This window comes from Ursus maritimus, unplaced genomic scaffold (genome assembly GCF_017311325.1).
Source record: "Ursus maritimus isolate PB19 unplaced genomic scaffold, ASM1731132v1 scaffold_18, whole genome shotgun sequence".
Taxonomy (NCBI): Eukaryota; Metazoa; Chordata; class Mammalia; order Carnivora; family Ursidae; genus Ursus; species Ursus maritimus.
The window spans coordinates 37,655,237-37,675,178 of NW_024424230.1; the positions used below are offsets into that span (position 1 = coordinate 37,655,237).

Sequence of the window (19,942 nt, forward strand, 5' to 3'; positions counted from 1 at the left end):
AAAAGACCCAAAGGGGGATTAGAATAGTGTCAACAAGAAGAAACAAAACTTTTAAAATTAATTCATTAAATAATAATGAAATGGGTTCTTGACAATAAATGATCTCAGGACCGACAACCAGAAGGCCACTCTAACTTCTATCTCCTAATTACCTAAGCCAATAAATCCCTTTATATTTAAGTCAGTTTGAGTTTGATTTTCTGTTACTTGCAGTACAATGTCTAAAGGAGAGTAAAATTAAATATAACTAGATGTGAAAATGCTATAAAACAACTAGAAGTTAATATGTATGACATCTAAGATAAGCAGCCTTTTCCAAAAGACAGAAAAGTAGAAATACAGAAAAACAAAATACCAGACAAGGTGGCAGAATGACAACTGGCACTGATAAGATAAAGGGGAAACCTAGCTTCCATATCTGAAGATGTAATAACTGAATGATTCCCAGCTCTATATGGTCCAGAGTCAGACAGAGGCTGCTAGGGAAGGGGCTGCTTCGGGGGAGAAATCTGGTAGAAACCTGGGGAGTCAAGGAAGGAAACAAGAAACCTGGGACTTTCACATTCTATACAGATACATAAAGACAAGCTTTCACACAAGTGAAATTCTGAGGTGTTTCATATAATTATAGTACTTTGCACTGGTTCAAAGAGATCTCTGTAGTTAGCTTCACACCTGCATGCCTTTCCTCCTCATTCTGGCCCAGAGAATGGTGGTGTTCAAGCCCATCTGGAAATTTCTAAGCTGCACTCCAACAGCAGCAGTTTGGGGAGCTTGCTGCGTCAAGTTGCCTGCCCCTTTCTGACAGGAGAGAGGGTGCTTCAGCTCGCTCGAGCAAGGCACTCGGACACAGAGCTCTAAATTTCTTGGTATCAAGTGGATGATAGGCCCATAGAGCTTTTCTGTCCTCCCAAGACACGCTAGATAGAATATCCAGTTGCCTTCTAGACCTTTCACAACCCTATCCCACAGGCAATTTGTCATTTATTCCTACTCAAGTAGGTTGAAATGATGTCTGGAATTCAGTCCTTTCTTCTCATTTCCAAGGCCAATGCCCAAGGTCACACCCTTGTCTCCTATCTCAACTAGTGCAATTGCCTCTTACCCAGTTTCTCTGTGTCTTATCTCTCTGCCTGTCCAATCCATCATTCACAGGGCTACTAGCTCCTAGGAGAAAATAAGGAATGTACTTTATTCGTCCCCTTTCGCTCCCCTATGTCCAGGCATGAAAATATCTGTTTAAATTATTGTATGCATGCCATTTCTCACTTGAAAAACTCTATGATGGCATCCATTGGTTTCAGGAAAAGTTCCAAGAGCTTAATCTGCAACCAGGTCATGAAGGTTGTAAACCATACTCCCCGTCAGCAGAGTAGCTGGCCACTTCCCCCCACAGGACGATTCAGTTGTACTGAACTACGAAATCTTCTGGAACACACAAGCAGCAGATCTTTATAAATGACACGCTCTCCCTCCATAGAATTCACTTTCCCTTGGCTCTACTTACAAAACACCTATTAGTCCTTCAAGGCTCAACTGAGGTATCCTTTCCACCATAAAATCTTCTCCAATATTAGTTGCCGATTAAATTTTCTTCATCTTCTGCGCCTACAGAAGACCTTCTTTAAAAGTCAATTTTGACATTGATGTTGCTCTTTCTGGTCTTATATTAAATTTGGTGTAGGTTTACCCAGTTCTTAGACTTCTAACCTCGTAATGAGCGAAGTGTACTGTGTATCAGCATGACATTGTCTTTCTCCTGTATCTGATTTCTCCCCAAGATTCATTCTTACATCCTCTGTATTTAGCAAAGTGTATCCAGTACACGGTACATGCTCAGTAAATACTGCCGGAGTAATTTCCCAGGGGACTAATTATTATATGAGGACAGGCATGGTGCCGTATTCATCCAGTCACTTCTCACAGTAACTAGAAACAATGAGGAACAGAAACTGCTACAGGTTGAATAAAATACAAGGCTTAGACTGGCCTTCTGGGTTACCAAAATATTTGTCATTTCTTCATTCCAAAAGATTTATTGAGCACCTTGTGTGTGCCCGCTCTTATTCCAGGAGCTGGGGGCAGAATCGTCAACAAGATGAACCCCACACATGCAGAGGTGGAGGAAACAGTTCTATCACTAGTAAATCAGTCTCCCTCCCCCCCAAAAAAGGTTCCCTTAACTCCCAAACTCAGTTCTCAGCCACACAAACTTGAAACCTGAGAGTCCTCAGCGGCTTCTCCCTATCCCTTGTAACGTGTTATTGGACAAAATGTAAAATTGCTACCCCTGGATGATGATGGTATGATCACATTATCTGCCTCCTCTTTAATTTCAACACTATTCTCCAAATTCGAGCCCTCATTTTGCCTTTTTGGAACAACTAAAATTGCTTCCTAACAACTCTTCCCACTTTTATGCTTCCCATCTCTACATTCCCTTTCAATACTGCCAGAATAATTTTCTTAAAAAGCAACCATCTTACTATATCACAGCTGTGCTCAAAAGCCCTCAATGGCTTTGCAAACAGGGAGAACACTTTCAGACTCCTTAGCCTCATAACTCAAGGAATCTTCCAAAATTGACTTCCAATTTGCCTGTCCAGATTCTTTTGCACTGTTCTCCCTACTATCTAGACTCCCACAAAAATAGCTCTTGATTTTGTATCTCTGAACTTTTCACTTGGTAGGCTTCCATCTGTTTTATTCAAATCCTGCCTACATCTCAAGGCCCCATGCAATGACCCTAAATTTGTCTCTGATTATTCCCTTCTGCATATGAAAACTCAATATACCTTGTGCTTCCCCCTCTAGGCTTACCTGTTTCTACCTCATATATTTTGATTATTCACAAATGTAGCTTATGTACCCAGCTGAAGCACACCTAATCATTAATAAATACTTAATAGGCACTTTCTGTCTTTCCATTACTCCGAAGTACCTAAAACATACCATAGTCATAGTAAACATTAAACAAATTTTCATGGAATGAAGGCAAACTCCCAAACAGAAAAGTACCCGAAATCAAAATAATCTTTTTCTAAATGTGAACAATAACCTCCAACAAAGAGATACACGTGAGTGGTAGAAAACTGTAGCTCATCACATTTTAAATAGATATGAAAGAAGGCAGCTAAGTTAGTAGAAAATAGAATCAAATAAAAAGCTAAGAAAATTTATTCAAAGTAATATGGAAATATTGAATCAATCTTGCCCATTTCAGTATATGGATGTACCTATCATTCTGAAATGCAAATACATAAACAGATACACATTATGTCCATCAACTGGAAACTATATACAGTGTCAAAATTTATTGAAATAAGAATCACAAGGAAATTTTTCCTAGTTGCCATTTAATAACTTTTGTGAAATTTAATAAAAGTTTATGTGATGAAATATTTTTCCTTTTCTAAGAAAACAGCTTTAGAAGATGATTGATGCCTGCTATTATGGGTCTATATTTGAATTTCCTTATTTTAGAGGCTTTTCAAAATACAAAAATAAACTTAAAGCATTTTCAGTTATACTAAAAAAAAAGATAAAAGGTGATTATTTATAGGCAATCATATTCATGATGATGGAGTCTCAGAAGGCAACTGCAAACATAAATTTTAAATGCTTTTTGGAAAGAGTTGAGAATAAAAACATTTACATAATTTCTTAGAAACCCTGGCTTTTTATTGCTGCACTTCAATATTCCCTCCAGGCAAAGGAGCAGCTACTTCAAAGATTTATTTGATAATGGAATGTTTGATTTCTTTGTTTTCCCTTTCCAATGTGGAAAGGTCTGTTGTTTTCATTCTACGGCAGTGTGCTATATTTTAAAATCTGAATTGGCTCTCTACTGATAATAAAAATGGTTCTGTTTTGGCAAATTAAACACATTGATGCTAGCAACAAGTATATATATTATAAACAGACTATATTGTTATAAAAACGGTCCCTATATGTATCAGTCATCTTTGATAACAGAACTACCACTTCACGATAATATAACTAGTGACTAGTATCAAATGTCTGAAACTCCCACTTACCTGCCTATCCACTTCTGGGAGCAAAAGCAGGAGGTATTGTTGAAAATGCTGAGGTAAGGAAGCAAACGTATGTTTATTTATTAATGCCCTCAAGTTAGTGTTGACAAGAATAGATCCTGGGGTTTCTATGTCAATGTCCTCAGCTTTGGTCCATTTCAAGTGTCCTGTGATAAACAAGCAAGAGCATTAATTCACTGTAGACTGGGGAAAACATGCACATGTATGTACACATATATGTACATATTGAACATATTCAATAATATGTCTAATTCTGTCACTTCTTAATGTGACATTTCAGAAGGAACTCTCCAGAGCTGCTTTGTGTTTCTGTCTTGTCTTAGTTGTCTTTTATTTTCATAATGTATACTTCACTCATACCATCTATATATCTTAGTCAAAGTAGTATCAGGTCTAGATGAAGAAGTAGTTTAATTATGGTCTTCCAATTAATCAGCATTTTAAAAAACTTTGGGAGCATGAATGGTAACAACTACAATTTTTCTAGATTCTGTAAGACCTAAGATCAAGAATAACAATACTAACAGTGCTGCTAATTTTAGCAGAGGTATTGCTAGCTAGCTCAGAGCTGTGTGGTTCCCCATATATCAGGCAGAGCACTAAGCACTGGATTCTTTCAAAAGATTCCTATTCAGGGTATTTTAGAAGTAATAATTTAAAAAGCAATCCTTTATAAAAAATATTACTTTCAAGATCTAAAATACCAATACACTTTGAAGGATAATTCTACAACCCAGGGTACACCGACCTTCAACAGAAGGCTGTGTGTAGAGTTCACAGCTCAAAATCACGACATACAAGAAAATAATCCACTCTAACCAACAGCCAGTTGATGCATCAAACAGAAGAATTGCCACTTTCAGTTACTTGAGTTAAGAGAACACCTTGAATGTGAGCCGTTTTAATAGAGTATGTTTTAAATCAAGGGTCAGCAAATTATGGCCCATGAGCTATGTCCAGTCCAATTTTTGTTCTGGTAAATAAAGTTTTACTGGAACATAGTAAATGCCCGATTGTTTAGCTACTGCGTAGGTCTGCCTTTGCACTACAATGCAGAGTTGAGTAGTTGTGCCAGAAATCACATGACCTATATTTACTCCTCAGCCCCTGAGAGAAAAAAATGCCAACTCTTGTTTTAAATAATAGTGACATGCGACAGAATCAAAGTCATTATTAATGAACAGGGAACTATGATGAAAGAATAGGCAACTTTGAAACAGAACCAGAAAGAACACCTAGAAATGAAAATTTAGTTTTTAAATTAAAAAAAGGACACAGCAGAGGAAGGAATTATTATTATTATTTTTAAAGATTTTATTTATTTATTCGACAGAGATAGAGACAGCCAGCGAGAGAGGGAACACAAGCAGGGGGAGTGGGAGAGGAAGAAGCAGGCTCATAGTGGAGGAGCCTGATGTGGGGCTCGATCCCAGAACGCCGGGATCACGCCCTGAGCCGAAGGCAGACGCCCAACCGCTGTGCCACCCAGGCGCCCCAGAGGAAGGAATTATTAATTGAAATACAGTGTTGATGAAAATATCTAGAATGCAGCATAAAAAATGATGGGTCAAAAAGCAGGATAGTGAAGAAATATGTGGAAGGGCATAAGCAGTCAGAATGAACATCTACACGAGCTTCAAAACAGCACATGGAGGGGCGCCTGGGTGGCGCAGTCGTTAAGGGTCTGCCTTCGGCTCAGGGCGTGATCCCGGCATTATGGGATCAAGCCCCGCATCAGGCTCCTCTGCTGGGAGCCTGCTTCTTCCTCTCCCACTCCCCCTGCTTGTGTTCCCACTCTAGCTGGCTGTCTCTCTGTCAAATAAATAAATAAAATCTTAAAAAAAAAAAAAAAAACAGCAGATGGAGGACACGTAGTATTTGAAGAACTAATGGTTCACATTTTTAGAACTGAAAAAATTATGAGTTCTTAGATAAAGCTCAAGAAGGGTAAATACCCACTTTCACCTGATGTGTTGAAATTATAAAACATCAAAAATAAAAAGAATATCTTACAACAATTTTTAAGAAAAACAGATTACATCCAAAGGGATGATAATAAGACAGAAATTTTATCAATGAGTGACAGATAGCAGCAGAATATCTTCAAAGGGTCAAGAGAATATGAGCACCAATCTAGATGATGGCAATAATATAAGAACATTTTCAGGGTCGGGGCACCGAGGTGGCTCAGTCAAGCATCTGACTCTTGATTTCAGCTCAGGTCATGATCTCAGGGTCCTGGGATCAAGCCCTAGTCAGGCTGTGCAATCAACAGGGACTCTGCTTGAAATTCTCTCTCTCCCGCTCCCTCTGCCTCTCCCATCACTCGTGCTCTCCCTCCCCCAAAATAAATAAAATGTTAAAAAAAAAAAAAAAGAAAAGAACAACAACATTTTCAAGATCCAAAATGGAAACTCTAGGAGTGTCTGGGTGGCTCAGATGGTTAAGCATCTGCCTTCGGCTCAGGTCGTGATCTCCAGGTGGTGGGATCGAGTCCCACGTCAGGCTCCCAGCTCAGCGGGCAGTCTGCTTCTCCCTCTCCCTCTGCCTCTCCCCCTGCTTGTGCTCTGTCTCTGTCTCTCTCTCAAATGAATAAATGAAACATCTTTAAAAAAAAAAAAAGGAAATTCTATGCTTTAGAGATCTCGCTAAAATAATCACTAGTGGATGTTCTCAACAAATGAAGACATTAAATCAAAGAAGAAATAAATGGGTTGCAGAAGCCAGAGCCAACTAAAAGACTAATAGATTAGAGCAGCTCCAAGTAAATATTAACTGTGAAAAATAATACTAAGAACCAGTGACAGTTAAATAAAGGAAATAAGTTAAATAAAGAGGAAATAAAATGGAAAATAACTGCATACAAGATGGGACGGTGTGACTGAAATGAGAGCACTACATAAACCCTGGTCTGATTTGGGAAGGAGAAAGCTTTGGACTAGTTCTTTACTTGGTGAGAGCTCTAGAGGTGACCACTAGAAGCAACCAGAGAGTGATAACTCCCAAATAAGTGCATGGGAGGAAATCTCAATGAATCAAATGGAAGGCATAAAAACGGGGGAAAAATTAAAAATTAAGTCCAACAAAATCAAAATAAATATAAATGGATTTTCATACTAGATTTAAAACCCAGCTATATGCTGCTTACAAATAATAAACTTAAAAATCATAAGGAATGGATGAAAACGAAATAAAGACATACGAGGCTGAGACTCGTTACAACAAAATAATACAACAATATTAACATCAGACAACATAAACAAAGGTAGAAAACCTTGCTGGGGATGAGAAAGATCATTAAGTGTAAAAGGATTAATTCACTGAGAAGATATAATGACCTTAAATCTGCAACCATTTAAGCAGCATATCATTCAAAAACTTAAAACGAGAGAACTAAAAACAGAAAGTGTTATTACACGATGCTAGCGGGAAGTCCTAACATCTTCTACCAGAAACGGAGACATCAGACAAAAAACTTGCCTTAATATGAGAACTGTAACAACTCAAAAATCAATATTGAACCAATGAATTTAACATAGGGCACTGCACTGAGCTGTTAGAGAAAGCAATGTTTTGTCATCACTCAAGGAACAGTAAAACAAACAAAAATCTGCCCAGTGAGTCTCTACAAATACTGATGAACGATATTAAATTCCGTCTAATTAGTAGCAATAACACAAACACAGCATCTCCCCAATCCTCCCACACACATTATCTATTTGGACACTCAAAAGCAGACTTCTAAGTATTTCATAAGCTAAAGAAAAAAATTTAATAGAAATTAGGAAATATTTGTATTCTAAAGGACAATGCTAAAATTTGTAAAATGCAACTCGGTTTAAAAGATAAAGTGTATCTATTACAGACTAGAAAAAATACTGAAAATTCAAGGGTAACTATATGAATTAAGAAGTAAATAAATGAACTAGAAAAATTTGAGAAGGAAGGAAAGATTACAAAAATAAGAGTATACATTCATGAAATAGAAAAGGACAATGACCATCAACACCAAAAAAAGGGGTTTTGTTTTTGTTTCTTGCATTAGACTAATGAAATAGACATACCTCTGGTAAAACCTGGTATAAATAAAGAGGAATGAAAGGTAGGGACATAATTCTAGATATAGCAGACGAGGCACATAAAATGAAAAATAGATTTTAAGTGGCATAATAAAATACTACACTTGTTCCAATATCTTTGAAGACCAACTATTTTCAGTTTATAAATATTCAAATTTAATTTAAAACAGAAAACCTGAATAAATTTGCAAAAACTTTAAAATAATGGATAAACAGGCAACCTCCCCTATCCCACATACACACAGAATATATAAGTTGCCCTAAAGATGAGTATTACCAGTCCATTAAGAACTCGCCCATCACTTCATTTTGTACATATTCCAGAGGATAGGTTTATAAAGAAATATTTACATAAAGAAATATTTACAATTCACTTTATGAAGTTAATCTAACCTTTATTCCAAAATAAGGATAAACAAGAACAGTATATGAGAAAAAAATTATCTTCTCTCATTCTGTGGGTTGCCTCTTAGTTTTGTAGGTTCCTCAAGAAGTTAAAAATAGAGCTACCCAAGATCCAGCAATCGCACTACTAGGTATTTATCCCAAAGACACAGATGTAGTGAAAAGAAGGGGCACATGCGCTCCAATGTTCATAGCAGCAATGTCCACAATAGCCAAACTGTGGAAGGAGCCAAGATGACCTTTAACAGATGAATGAATAAAGAAGATGTGGTTCATATATATAATGGAATATTACTCAGCCATCAGAAAGGATGAGTACCCACCATTTGCATCGACATGGATGCAACTGGAGGGGATTATGCTAAGTGAAATAAGTCAAGCAGAGAAAGACAGTTATCATATGGTTTCACTCATATGTGGAACATAAGCAACAGCACGGAGGACCATAGGAGGAGGGAGGGAAATCTGAAGGGGGAGAAATCAGAGAGGGAGACAAACCATGAGAGACTCTGCACTCCAGGAAACAAACTGAGGGTTACAGAAGTGAGGGGGATGGGGAGATGGGGTAACTGGGTGATGGGTATTAAGGAGGGCACGTGTGGTGATGAGCACTGGGTGTTATATGCAACTAATGACTATTTGAACACTATATCAAAAACTAATGATGTACTACTACATGTTGGCTAACTGAACATAATTAAAAAAAGAGAAAAAACTATCAACCAATATGACACAAAAAAGTACAAACGTATCATTTAAAAAAAATCTAAAGCAAATCTGACCAACTCTAACATCTGTTTAGTCACGGAGATAGGCACATAGGTGTCTGCTTTATTAGCATCTGTACTTTTCTATATGTTTAAAGTATTTCACAACTAAAAAAAAAATCACAAGGAGAGAATTAGGGAGAAGATTCTTTTCTCAGCAGTGGAGGCAAAGGCAAAATCTAGAGACAGAAATGTTGAGAAATATAGGAAAGTAGTCTGTTTAATTCTCATTTATGGCCTAAATAATCTCATATGAAGTAGCTGAGGTCATTTACCATGAGTGATTCTGACTGGGGAGGAGTGCTGGGGAAATAAGAAAACCATAAGACTTCAAAACATGTGTTATAAGCAATGTGAAAAGCAGGACTTACGCTGTTGGTTACTATGTAGTATGGTTCAAAATCTTTTAAAAAATCATTGATAAAAGAAGATTCAGAGAGGTACATAATCTTTAATAACAAACCCAAAAGAAGATGTATTTCAAAGATGTCCAACTAAGCAAGAACATGTTCCATAATTTTGGAACAAAGACAGAGCAGATGAACTTATTGCTAAATTTGTAGCCGCACAGGATGTTTAATCCCATTTTAATTATCCTTACACACTTACTCTTAATTGGCTTAAGAACAATCCAATTATATCTGATTGTCTTATCTCATTAGAGCTGGTACCTCGTCTCCCTACAGCATTCAGAGGAAGAAAAAGATGTCATTTTAGTACCTAATTCCTGGACACCAGAGAGAGTAAAGTAGCTGAAGTCCAGAGAAGGAGGGAAGAGAAGCATCAGTTGCCAAAGTGCCACAGTAAGAGTCTATGCCACACAAGAAGACACTAGGCTGGCCTCATGATAAACATCATGGGGAATATGTCCAATCAGGGTCAGGGAAATTCTCTATTATTCTGAACCAAAGGGAGTTCAAAGACCACCAATGTGAGTAAAGGCTGCGGACTGCTCTGGTGTACTTGCTGATCAATGGGTAGTCTGCAGGCTTAAAAACTCCTATATCCCAGGAGGGAACCCACAGAGGATTTATGCATAAAATGCACAAACACAGAGACACAGACATAACACTCACCCGGAGGGAAGGAGCCCATGCAACAGGCAGCCCAGGGTCTTTTGTTACAAGAGGAACTACCCAAAAAAATACAGAAAGAGTTCAAAATGAAAGAATTCTTCATTGTCTCAAAGAAATTAGAGAGGAATGATACTAAAAGAGCTCAGAGAAAAACAGGCTCTCAAAGATTTAGTGTAAGGGGAAAAAAATTTATCATAGGACAAAAGCAAATCATCTACAGTGTGACTGAACACAGACTTCAGAAATCGAGTATCTGTATAATGAGACTATCGGGTAGCATTGGATCCATTAAAAAATAGTACTGAGGTTAAATAACTATGGAGATTATGGTTACAAAACAGAACATAAATGTTGGCAACTTTGATGTTTAAAAATAATAAAAGTAACAAAAACATGGAGATAGGAGGGTCTGTAATTGTAATTATTCATATATCCTTTATAATAGATTGTCCAAAGCTGTAATGAGTAATCAAAAAAATAATCACTCCTATTTCAGTTTTTCATTTTTTAATACCTTTGGAGAGAACTTTTAGATATGAATATATCTCGTGGCAATGTTCAGCAATTTAATTTTTTGGTTTTACTTTATTATTCAGCTAAAATTAATTAAACTTCGTACTTTTAATTAAAATGGTTAATACAGTTTTTCTAAGATGATTTCTGGCTATAGACACACAATAAGAGATGTCAAATCACTTTCTTCCACCAGGTGAGGATAAGAGAAGTCTGACTCAGAAGAGGGCCTTCACCTGACTCTGCCAGTGCCCTATCTCAGACTTTCAGTCTCTAGAAAAGGAGTTAAGGTAGGAGAACCCTATGCTTGCCTCATTCCTCCAACACAGCTAGATAAATATTGGATCATTCTGAACACCCAAGAAATCGATCTGAGGACCGACAGAACAAGCTGCACAACTGGAAGGAGAGAAGAGGCCACAGTGTGGAGGTAGGAGGTATGGAGATATGATTTGGGGAGAGAAAGATCTTGTCTGCTGCAGAGGGGAGGAAGCCTTGATTGCAGAGAGAGGAGAGGGGGAGAGAGAGGGAGAGCGAGTGAGCACTGCAGAGGGGCTCACACAAGGAAGACTCGTCCCCAAAGCCACTGGCTCGGAAAACAAGAGGGCTGGTTACATTGAGCGTTTACAACCAGTGGTGCTCAAAGACTGGAGTTTTCCAGTTCCGTGCCATGGCTGGGGTGGAGCCTGGTGGGTGTAAAGGTGCTCCCGTGGAGAAGAGTGGAGGCCCGAGAGCAGAGGGTGCAATGTGAGGATCCTCTGGGATACACTGGGAGAGATTTTCTCCCCCTTCTTATAGTGCATGTGGGAGAGGTGGCTCTGCCTCTCAGGGGATAACAGAGCCAGCAGGTGCCGTTGCCGGAGACATCTGGGGGCGTCTAACCTGAACTCATGCTTCTGCTGCACTTCACTGTGAACTGCGAGCTCCTCTGCATTGGCACGGCTGCCCTTCTGGGACAAGATGGCGCCAGTCCCAGCGCAGCTAGAGCCTTCCCCAGCCTCTTTTAACACGCAGACCCAGCGCACACCTAGGTAACACTTGCCACACTCCGGATACGATCCAAATACTTCTCACTGCAGGCAAGTAGAAATTCTGCAGTGGACTGACCTGAGGAAAAGAGCAGCCAAAACACAGCAGCAGAGCACACACAGTACCCACCAGAAACACTTCCTGAAGTGCCAGACTCTGGAAAGTGTATGATCTCTTCTTAATAAAGCCATTGTTCTCAGGAGCAGGAAACATAACAGGCTTTCCTTACACACAGAAGAAGACAGAGACCTAGACAAAATGCCAAGATGGAGGAATTCATCCCAAACAAAAGAACAAGAAAAGGTCACAGCCAGGGATCTAACTGAAACAGATATAAGAAATATGCCTGATCCAGAATTTAAAACAAAATTCATAAGGACACTAGTTGGGCTTGAGAAAAACATAGAAGACACCAGGGAGTCTCTTACCACAGAGATAAAAGACCTAACAACTAGTCAGGCCAAAAAATAGAAATAAAAATGCTATAACCAAAATGTGAAACTGACTGGATATAATGACCACAGGATGGAACAAACAGAAGAGCAAATAAGTGAAACAGAAGAAAAAATTATGGAAAATAATCAAGTTGAAAAGAATAGGGAAAGAAAAATATCCCACAGTAGGGACAGAGAGAACATACCTCAACATCATAAAGGCCATATATGAAAGACCCACAGCTAATATCATCTTCAATGGGGAAAAACTGAAAGCTTTCCCTCTATGGTCAGGAACAAGACAGGGATGTTCCTGAGAGTTATACTGGGTCACTCTCACCATTGTTATTTAATACAGTTCTGGAAGACCGAGCCTCAGCAATCAGATAACACAAAGAAATAAAAGGCATCCAAATCACAAGGAAGAAGTCAAACTTTCACTATTCACAGATAACATGATACTCTATGTAGAAAACCAAAAGACTCCATCAAGGGGCTCCTGGGTGGCTCAGTCGGTTCAGTGTCTACCTTCGATACTGCGATCCAGCCTCACATCGGGCTCCCTGCTCAGTGGGGAGTTTGCTTGTCCCTCTGCCCCTCTCTCTTCTCTAGCTCTCTCATTCAAATAAGCAAAATCTTCAAAAAAAAAAAAAAAAAAACACTCTACCAGAAAATTGCTAGAACTGATACATTAATTCAGTAAAGTCACAGGATGAAAAATCAACATACAGAATTCTGTGGAATTTCCTTACACCAATAATGAAGCAGCAGAAAGTGAAATCAAGGAATTGGTTCTGTTTGCAATTGCACCCAAAACAATAAGGTACCTAGGAATAAACCTAAACAAAGAGGTAAAAGATTTGTACTCTAAAAACGAACAGTGTTCTTAAGTGTTCTATAGAAACTAAGTGCTTTATAACACTTATGAAAGAAATTGAAGAGGACACAAATAAATGGAAAAACATTCCATGCTCATGGATTGGAAGAAAAAGCATTGTTAAAATGTCTATACTATCCAAAGCAGTCTACAGACATTTAATGCAATCCCTATCAAAATACCACCAGCATTTTTCACAGAGCTAGAACAAACAATCCTAAAATTTGTATGGACCTACGAAAGACCCTGAATAGCCAAAGCAATCTGGAAAAGCAAAGCAAAGCTGGAAGCATCAAAATTCCAGATGTCAAGCTCTATTACAAAGCTATAGTCATTATGACAGTGTGGCACTGGCACAAAACACACACATAGATCAAGGGAACAGAATAGAAAACCCAGAAATGGACCCACAACTCTGTGGTCAACTCATGTCTGACAAAGCAGGAAAGAACATCCAATGGAAAAACGTCCCTTCAACAAATGGTGATGGGAAAGCTGAAGAGCCACATGCAGAAGAGTGGAACTGGACCATTTTCTTATGCCACATACAAAAATAAATTCAAAATGGATTAAAGACCTAAATATGAGGCAGGAAACCATCAACATCCTAGAGGAGAACACAGGCAGCAACCTCTTTGACATCAGCCGTAGCTGACGGGGAACCTCTTACACTGTTGGTGGGAATGCAAACCGGTGAAGCCACTTCTGGAAAACAGTTTGGAATTTCCTCAAAAAGTTAAATATAGAACTACCCTATAATCCAGCAATTGCACTACTAGGTATTTACCCAAAGGATACAAAAATACTGATTCAAAGGGACACATGCACCTGATGTTTATAGCAGCATTGTCAATAGCCAAAATATGGAAAGAGCCCAAATGTCAATCAACTGATGAATGGATAAAGAAGTGGTGTGTATATATGATGGAATATTAGTCATCAGAAAGAATGAAATTTGCCATCTGCAATGACATGGATGGAGCAGAGTGTATTATACTAAGCAAACTAATTGAGTCAGTGAAATACAAATACCATATGATTACACTCATATGTTGAATTTAAGAAACAAAAAAGATGAACATAAGGGAAAGAAAAGGAGAGAGAGAGAGAGAGAGAGAGAGAGAGAGGGAGGGAGAGGCAAACCACAAAAGAGACTCTTACCTATAAAGAACAAACTGAGGGTTGCTGGAGGGGAGTGGAGGGATGGCTAGATAGGTGATGGGTATTAAGAAGGGCCCTTCTTGTGATGAGCACTGGGTGTTATATGTACGTGATTATAAAAAAAAATGGTGTCAAATCATGTTTATACAACACTGGGAAAATTATTTTGGATGATAGGATTTAGGGATATTATTCAAATTTTATTTTAATTTTCCTGTATTATTTTAAAAGTGTGTAACATTTTATGAAACCAGCGAAGTTGTAATTCTTCACTACAAAAAGATTAAACCAAATAAAATACACTGGAATGAATCCTAGAAGTTGGGCTCAGTAAAGACATTTATTAAAAACCCCTCAGAGATAATCCTTTAGAAGCTTAGATTTGTTTAGCAAGTACTTTTTAAACTCCTACTGTGTGATCAGGTAGGAAGGAGTATAATTAAAAACTGGCTTAGGTCAATGACCCCTAATTCAAGGAACTTACATTTCAGTTAGGGAAAAATGTGAGAAATTAATACAAAACAAGTGGAAGGAGAGAGGATCATTAAACAATTTTTAAAAATATTTACAGCCTGTCCTCTAAGTGCCCTGAAGACCGTGAGATGATAATGTACCAGGGTTAGCTCAGAAAGCTCCATAGGGGAGGTTTTAAAGGAGTTTCATCTTTTGCTAAGGGCAGGAGACAGGCTACGAAACAACTGATGAGGCAAGAAAACCCGTACTTCAGACCCTATTTTCAGCCGTCACCAACCTTTCATCTCACCAGCTGAGGTTTCTACTGCCTCATTAATATTTACTGTGATACTAATTTGCAAGACCTTTGACAATAAAAGAGCCCAGTAGATATCATTAGCATTTGTTTGTATGCTTATCAGAATAGTGTTTCTACCATGTATGATGTAAAAATGGGTGACAGACCCATTTTTATTTTAACATCATTAGAGAAACAGTCTTTAGACCCATTATTTTATTCAATTGTACCCACTCACTCTGTTACCATGACTATTCAATCAGAGAGCTATTCAGAGAAATATTCTCATAATTTTCATACATAACCCTGGAAAAGAACAACCAAACCAAACCAAATAAACCAACAAACAAAAACCCATGTTAGAAGTAATGGGTTCCCATGCTTAGTGATATATTTCTCATAATAGTTTCAAGATCATCATTGGAAGAACTAGAATGACTAAGGGATACGAAAGTTCAATAATTTTTTTTTAAAGATTCATTTATTTATTTTAGAAAGAGAGAGAGAAAGAGCAAGTGAAGAGAGCGGCAGAGGGAGAGAATCTTCAAGCAGACACTCCGCTGAGTACATGACCCTGAGATCATGACCTGAGCTGAAACCAAGAGTCGGAAGCTAAACCAGCTGAGCCACCCAGGCACTCCTGGTAATTTTTTATTGTGTGTTCCTCACCCTCTCCAGGGAAGATGACATATGAAGGGACCTGAAGTTGGTCTATGGCACGTTCTTCCCACAGCGTCCTCAGGGAGGGGCACCAGGCTCTGGGCTACATGCATGAGATTCCAAGACCCAAGTGAAATCTATCCCTGAATAGGGTGACCAGCCTGCAGTTTGACTGAGTAATTGCCACAGACCAAGAGGAAGCACTTAGGGGACAATGAGAAGTAGATTATATCCTATTAGGGAAATCTCACAATAAGGATGACAATTTAGACTAACACCCTAACCTCTGATTTTGACTGGATTTAGTATCAGGGTTACCAATTTAAGTTAGAAAAGATTTAGGCCATTTGTTTTAATTCAGAATGGTTTCAACAGGTTAGGAGTTATATACGGTTACTTCTTCCTAGAGAAGACAATGATGGTTCAAAGCACATTTCTGAAACTGTATGAATTAGATGTCTAACCCTGATGGGGCAAACACGAAGGAGAACCAGCTCTCCCTGTCTGGCTGGCTACTGGGTGTTGGCTGGGTTCATCTTTCTTTGTGCCGTGTCTGCGGCTCTACAAGAATGACCTTCCCCAGGAGCACGGGATCGTTTTTATTCAAGGGTATGTAAGCATACCGAAACCTATAGGATGCCTCATTCATCCACACTTACTACTCCTTCAGCTCCTTAAACATAATTCATTCAAAACGTATCCAGCACCTACCGAATGAGAGGGGCATAATGGGTGTGGTGAGGACCTCGAAGACAGACAGGAAGGTCACTGTACCCAAGGAATTAACAACGTAATGGCAAAGAGGGGAGAGCAAAATATAAATAAATATGCCGTAAGGAATCTTAAATACCATTCCGATTTGAAAATGCTTCACAGCATTGAGATTCTTTTACTCTGTAAGATTCCTAGGATCATAGAACCTCAAAAACATTACTTTCTGAAAGAGACAGGGGGTACTGTCTAGAAATGGTTACACTGAAGGCCCTTTCTTTCATTTCATTCTTCCATTTTTTCACTGTTTATTTTACAATGCTGGGCCTATACTGGAAGCTTCGTAAGCACCACTGGCTTCACTGGCACAGAATAAGCCACACTACCCAGCTGCTTGCTGGTTAGGCCTCAGTCCCGTTTCCTGCCCAGTAATCACCTTCAGCTTCTCTTTGGCAGTGTTTTTCCTAAACTGACTTATTTTAAGTCCTGTCTTCTTCCTCCATCTGCCTGATTTTACAGGATCAGCCAGGAAATCTAGCTTTCCCTTCTATGTGGAACCAGTGAACCAGCCTTTTAACGTGGATGGTGGACCCGTCGCATCACAGAGAGCCCTGCTGCTTCTCAGTGGCGCCCGCAGGTCTGCGGAACGGGCTAGATGACAGAACACTCAACACCCAAGGTAACGGTTTAGACTTCAGAGCCAGCTATGCCTTGGCTAGTATCTTAGTCATGTCATTTACAGGAAACCTCCTTCACACCCTCTGGGCCTCAGTTTCTTCAGCTGAAAAATGGGAATAATTCTACTATACAAAATTGAAGGCAGTACTAAACGAGATAACATGTCCAGATACTCAGACCACTGCATTAAATATGGGCAGTGAATATGATTTCACTTCCACATCCCTTCATTAAGGTAGCTTCATTATTCTATTACTTTGCAGTCTTTTTTTTTTTTAAAGCAGGTTAAAATGAACACAGTGGCCTCCTTTATCAACTTTTTAATTTGCTAACAAGTCAGCTGAAATACTCTGACAATACAATTTTTAACATGTAAGATGGCTATTGCCATGCAGGGCTTCTAGGTAACAACAGTTAGAATACAAGAGCTCCTGACTAAAGACCTGAACACCTACAGGATCCTGATGACATAATACACACTCTTCTTGACTTCCAATCCTGAAGTTGGCTAAGTAATTAAACAGGGGGGTCCCTATGCCCTGAATTTTTTTAAACTCATGATATGGTATTGACTTTAATGAAGCTGGTAGCAGGCCATTTTTAACCAAAGGTCACTGACTTTTAAATTACTTAGGGTATCATACATAACATGGCATTTTTTTTTTAGTACATTCTTTACATAGCACTCTCCCATGATAGTTTTCTATTTTAGAAGCTACTTCTATTAAAGTACTTACTTTACAACCCCCAAAAGACTAGAAAAAAATCACAGCAGTATATATGTGAGGTTATATACAAACACACATTCATACATTTTGGGCTACACAAAAATTATAAAATTATTTAGCCTTGGAAATAATGCAAAAGAGGTAATTATGCCACATGCCAAGAATGTAAAACAAAAATAAATTCTGCTTTCCCAAAGAGATCTTATCTAAGGATATATAAATCCTATTCAAATACTTTTTATCACATTTATATATATACACATTTATATATATACATTTATATATATATTTATATACACACACACACACACATACTCACATACACACATATTTATAGAGACAGAGAGAAAGGGAGAAAGTAAGTAAAACTCTTGCTTGAATTTTATAAACAGATGAACTGCAAATAAGAATTACCCTAAGCTGCCAAGAAAGTAAGTGGCAGAACCAATAATAAAGTTCAGGTCAGTAACTTTGCAGTTTCTCCCAACCATTTTACAAAACGTTACAATGATCCAGGTCATTATCATTACCCTTCCTCAGGGGTGAAATAACTGAGAGAGAGAAATGAAGCCATTAGGTCCAGACATCCAACAAGGCAGGTTCGGTAGAGAATTACAATGTTCAGCCCTGGATATGTTTATTTTTGTCTCTGTAATTGTCATGTTACGTTTTCCCTGAATGCTGCCGTTGAGCTCCTGATGCAAGAGATCAGGAAGGGAGTCTGCAGGAGAAAACCTGGTGCTGACTGGCAGGACCCAGGCACTGTGTCTCCTCTACTCTCAGCAATTTTACACTGTTTTTCCGACAAGCACTACTGAATATTTCAAGCAGCACAGATGACAAGCAAAGCAGAGCAGCTTTACTGCAGCGGCCCCTATAACAATGTCCTCGACGGCTGGATGAACTCTTGACCAAAAGTTGCTTTTTTCCCCCCAAGTACAGTCTATTCCAATAAACTGAAACCCAGTTGCAACAAAACATGGCGTGGTAGATAAAACCATGACTTGCCAGATCATTTCTTTAATAGAGATCACTTTAAATCTCCTATCTTTACCCAATAATATCATTTACAAATTCAGCAATATGCTTAAGCCCAATCTGCTGGAACTATATTTTCTTATTTAATATCCTTTTTGGTTGAGGTAAACTGGAGAGATTTTTAAGTTTCCTTGTTTAACCATTAAGAAAAAAAAATGTTCTAAGAATTTTCCATCATTTCATTGAAAAAGATATAAATCTCTAAAATGTGAAATGTCATAGTCTATTGAACACTCACCCAAACCAGACTTTTTTAATCGTTTTAAGTGCTGACTTGTTTGTTTTCCAGTGGGAGATTTTTGCCCATGTTTCATTTCTTTATCTGAACTGTCTGCTTCACCATTTTTAGATTCGGATCCTAAAAAAGGAAATAGTTATTATGTCATTATCTTCCTCTTGCTGTCCTTGAAAAGAAAAATCTAAAATTATTTCAAAAACCGTAGATATAATCTCCTTTTCTATAAGTTAATTCACTACCTTTGGCCACAATCTGATTCCTCTGCTGGATATAAAGCGAAAAGCCCAATAAATCAATCAAACAGAACAAAAAGCAAGAACAGATGGCCTAATAGTGGAGTCAAAAACACGTTCACTGATCTGATAGCTTTTAAAAGAAACACTCAGACCTTTTGTAAAAACACACGGATAAGCTTCGACAATTCTATACCATTTAGAGACGATGCAAGACAGAGATAGAACCATGAAGGAAGAAGAGAAGCTTGAAGAGGAGAGAGGATGCCTTTCTAAATAACTTTACATTGAAACAGGAACAGAAAATGCAAACATCAGTCTATAAAAAATAGAATGGTACACAGCTGATAAAGTGACAGAAGGTAAATTAGAAGAAAAGGTCAGGGCTGCACTGAGGTGAGAAGAATGTTCCCAGAACACAGAAACTAATAAAGGATGCCTGATTTTTGCAGCAGAAGACTGAAAAACAAATTCACACTCACGGAAGAACTGCTTTTGATGGCATTGCA

At 38.4% G+C, this 19,942-nt stretch overlaps 1 protein-coding gene across 1 annotated transcript in view; it reads right to left on the reverse strand.

The window, feature by feature from the left end:
• ASXL3 (ASXL transcriptional regulator 3) overlaps positions 1-19,942 on the reverse strand; it is a 157,068-nt gene that overhangs the window by 58,824 nt on the left and 78,302 nt on the right. Inside the window, exons 7-8 of the mRNA XM_040632378.1 lie at positions 19,201-19,320; positions 4,038-4,201 (exon numbers count right to left, since the gene is read on the reverse strand). Coding sequence (XP_040488312.1) covers positions 4,038-4,201; positions 19,201-19,320 — 284 coding nt within the window. The remainder of the gene's footprint in view (positions 1-4,037; positions 4,202-19,200; positions 19,321-19,942) is intronic.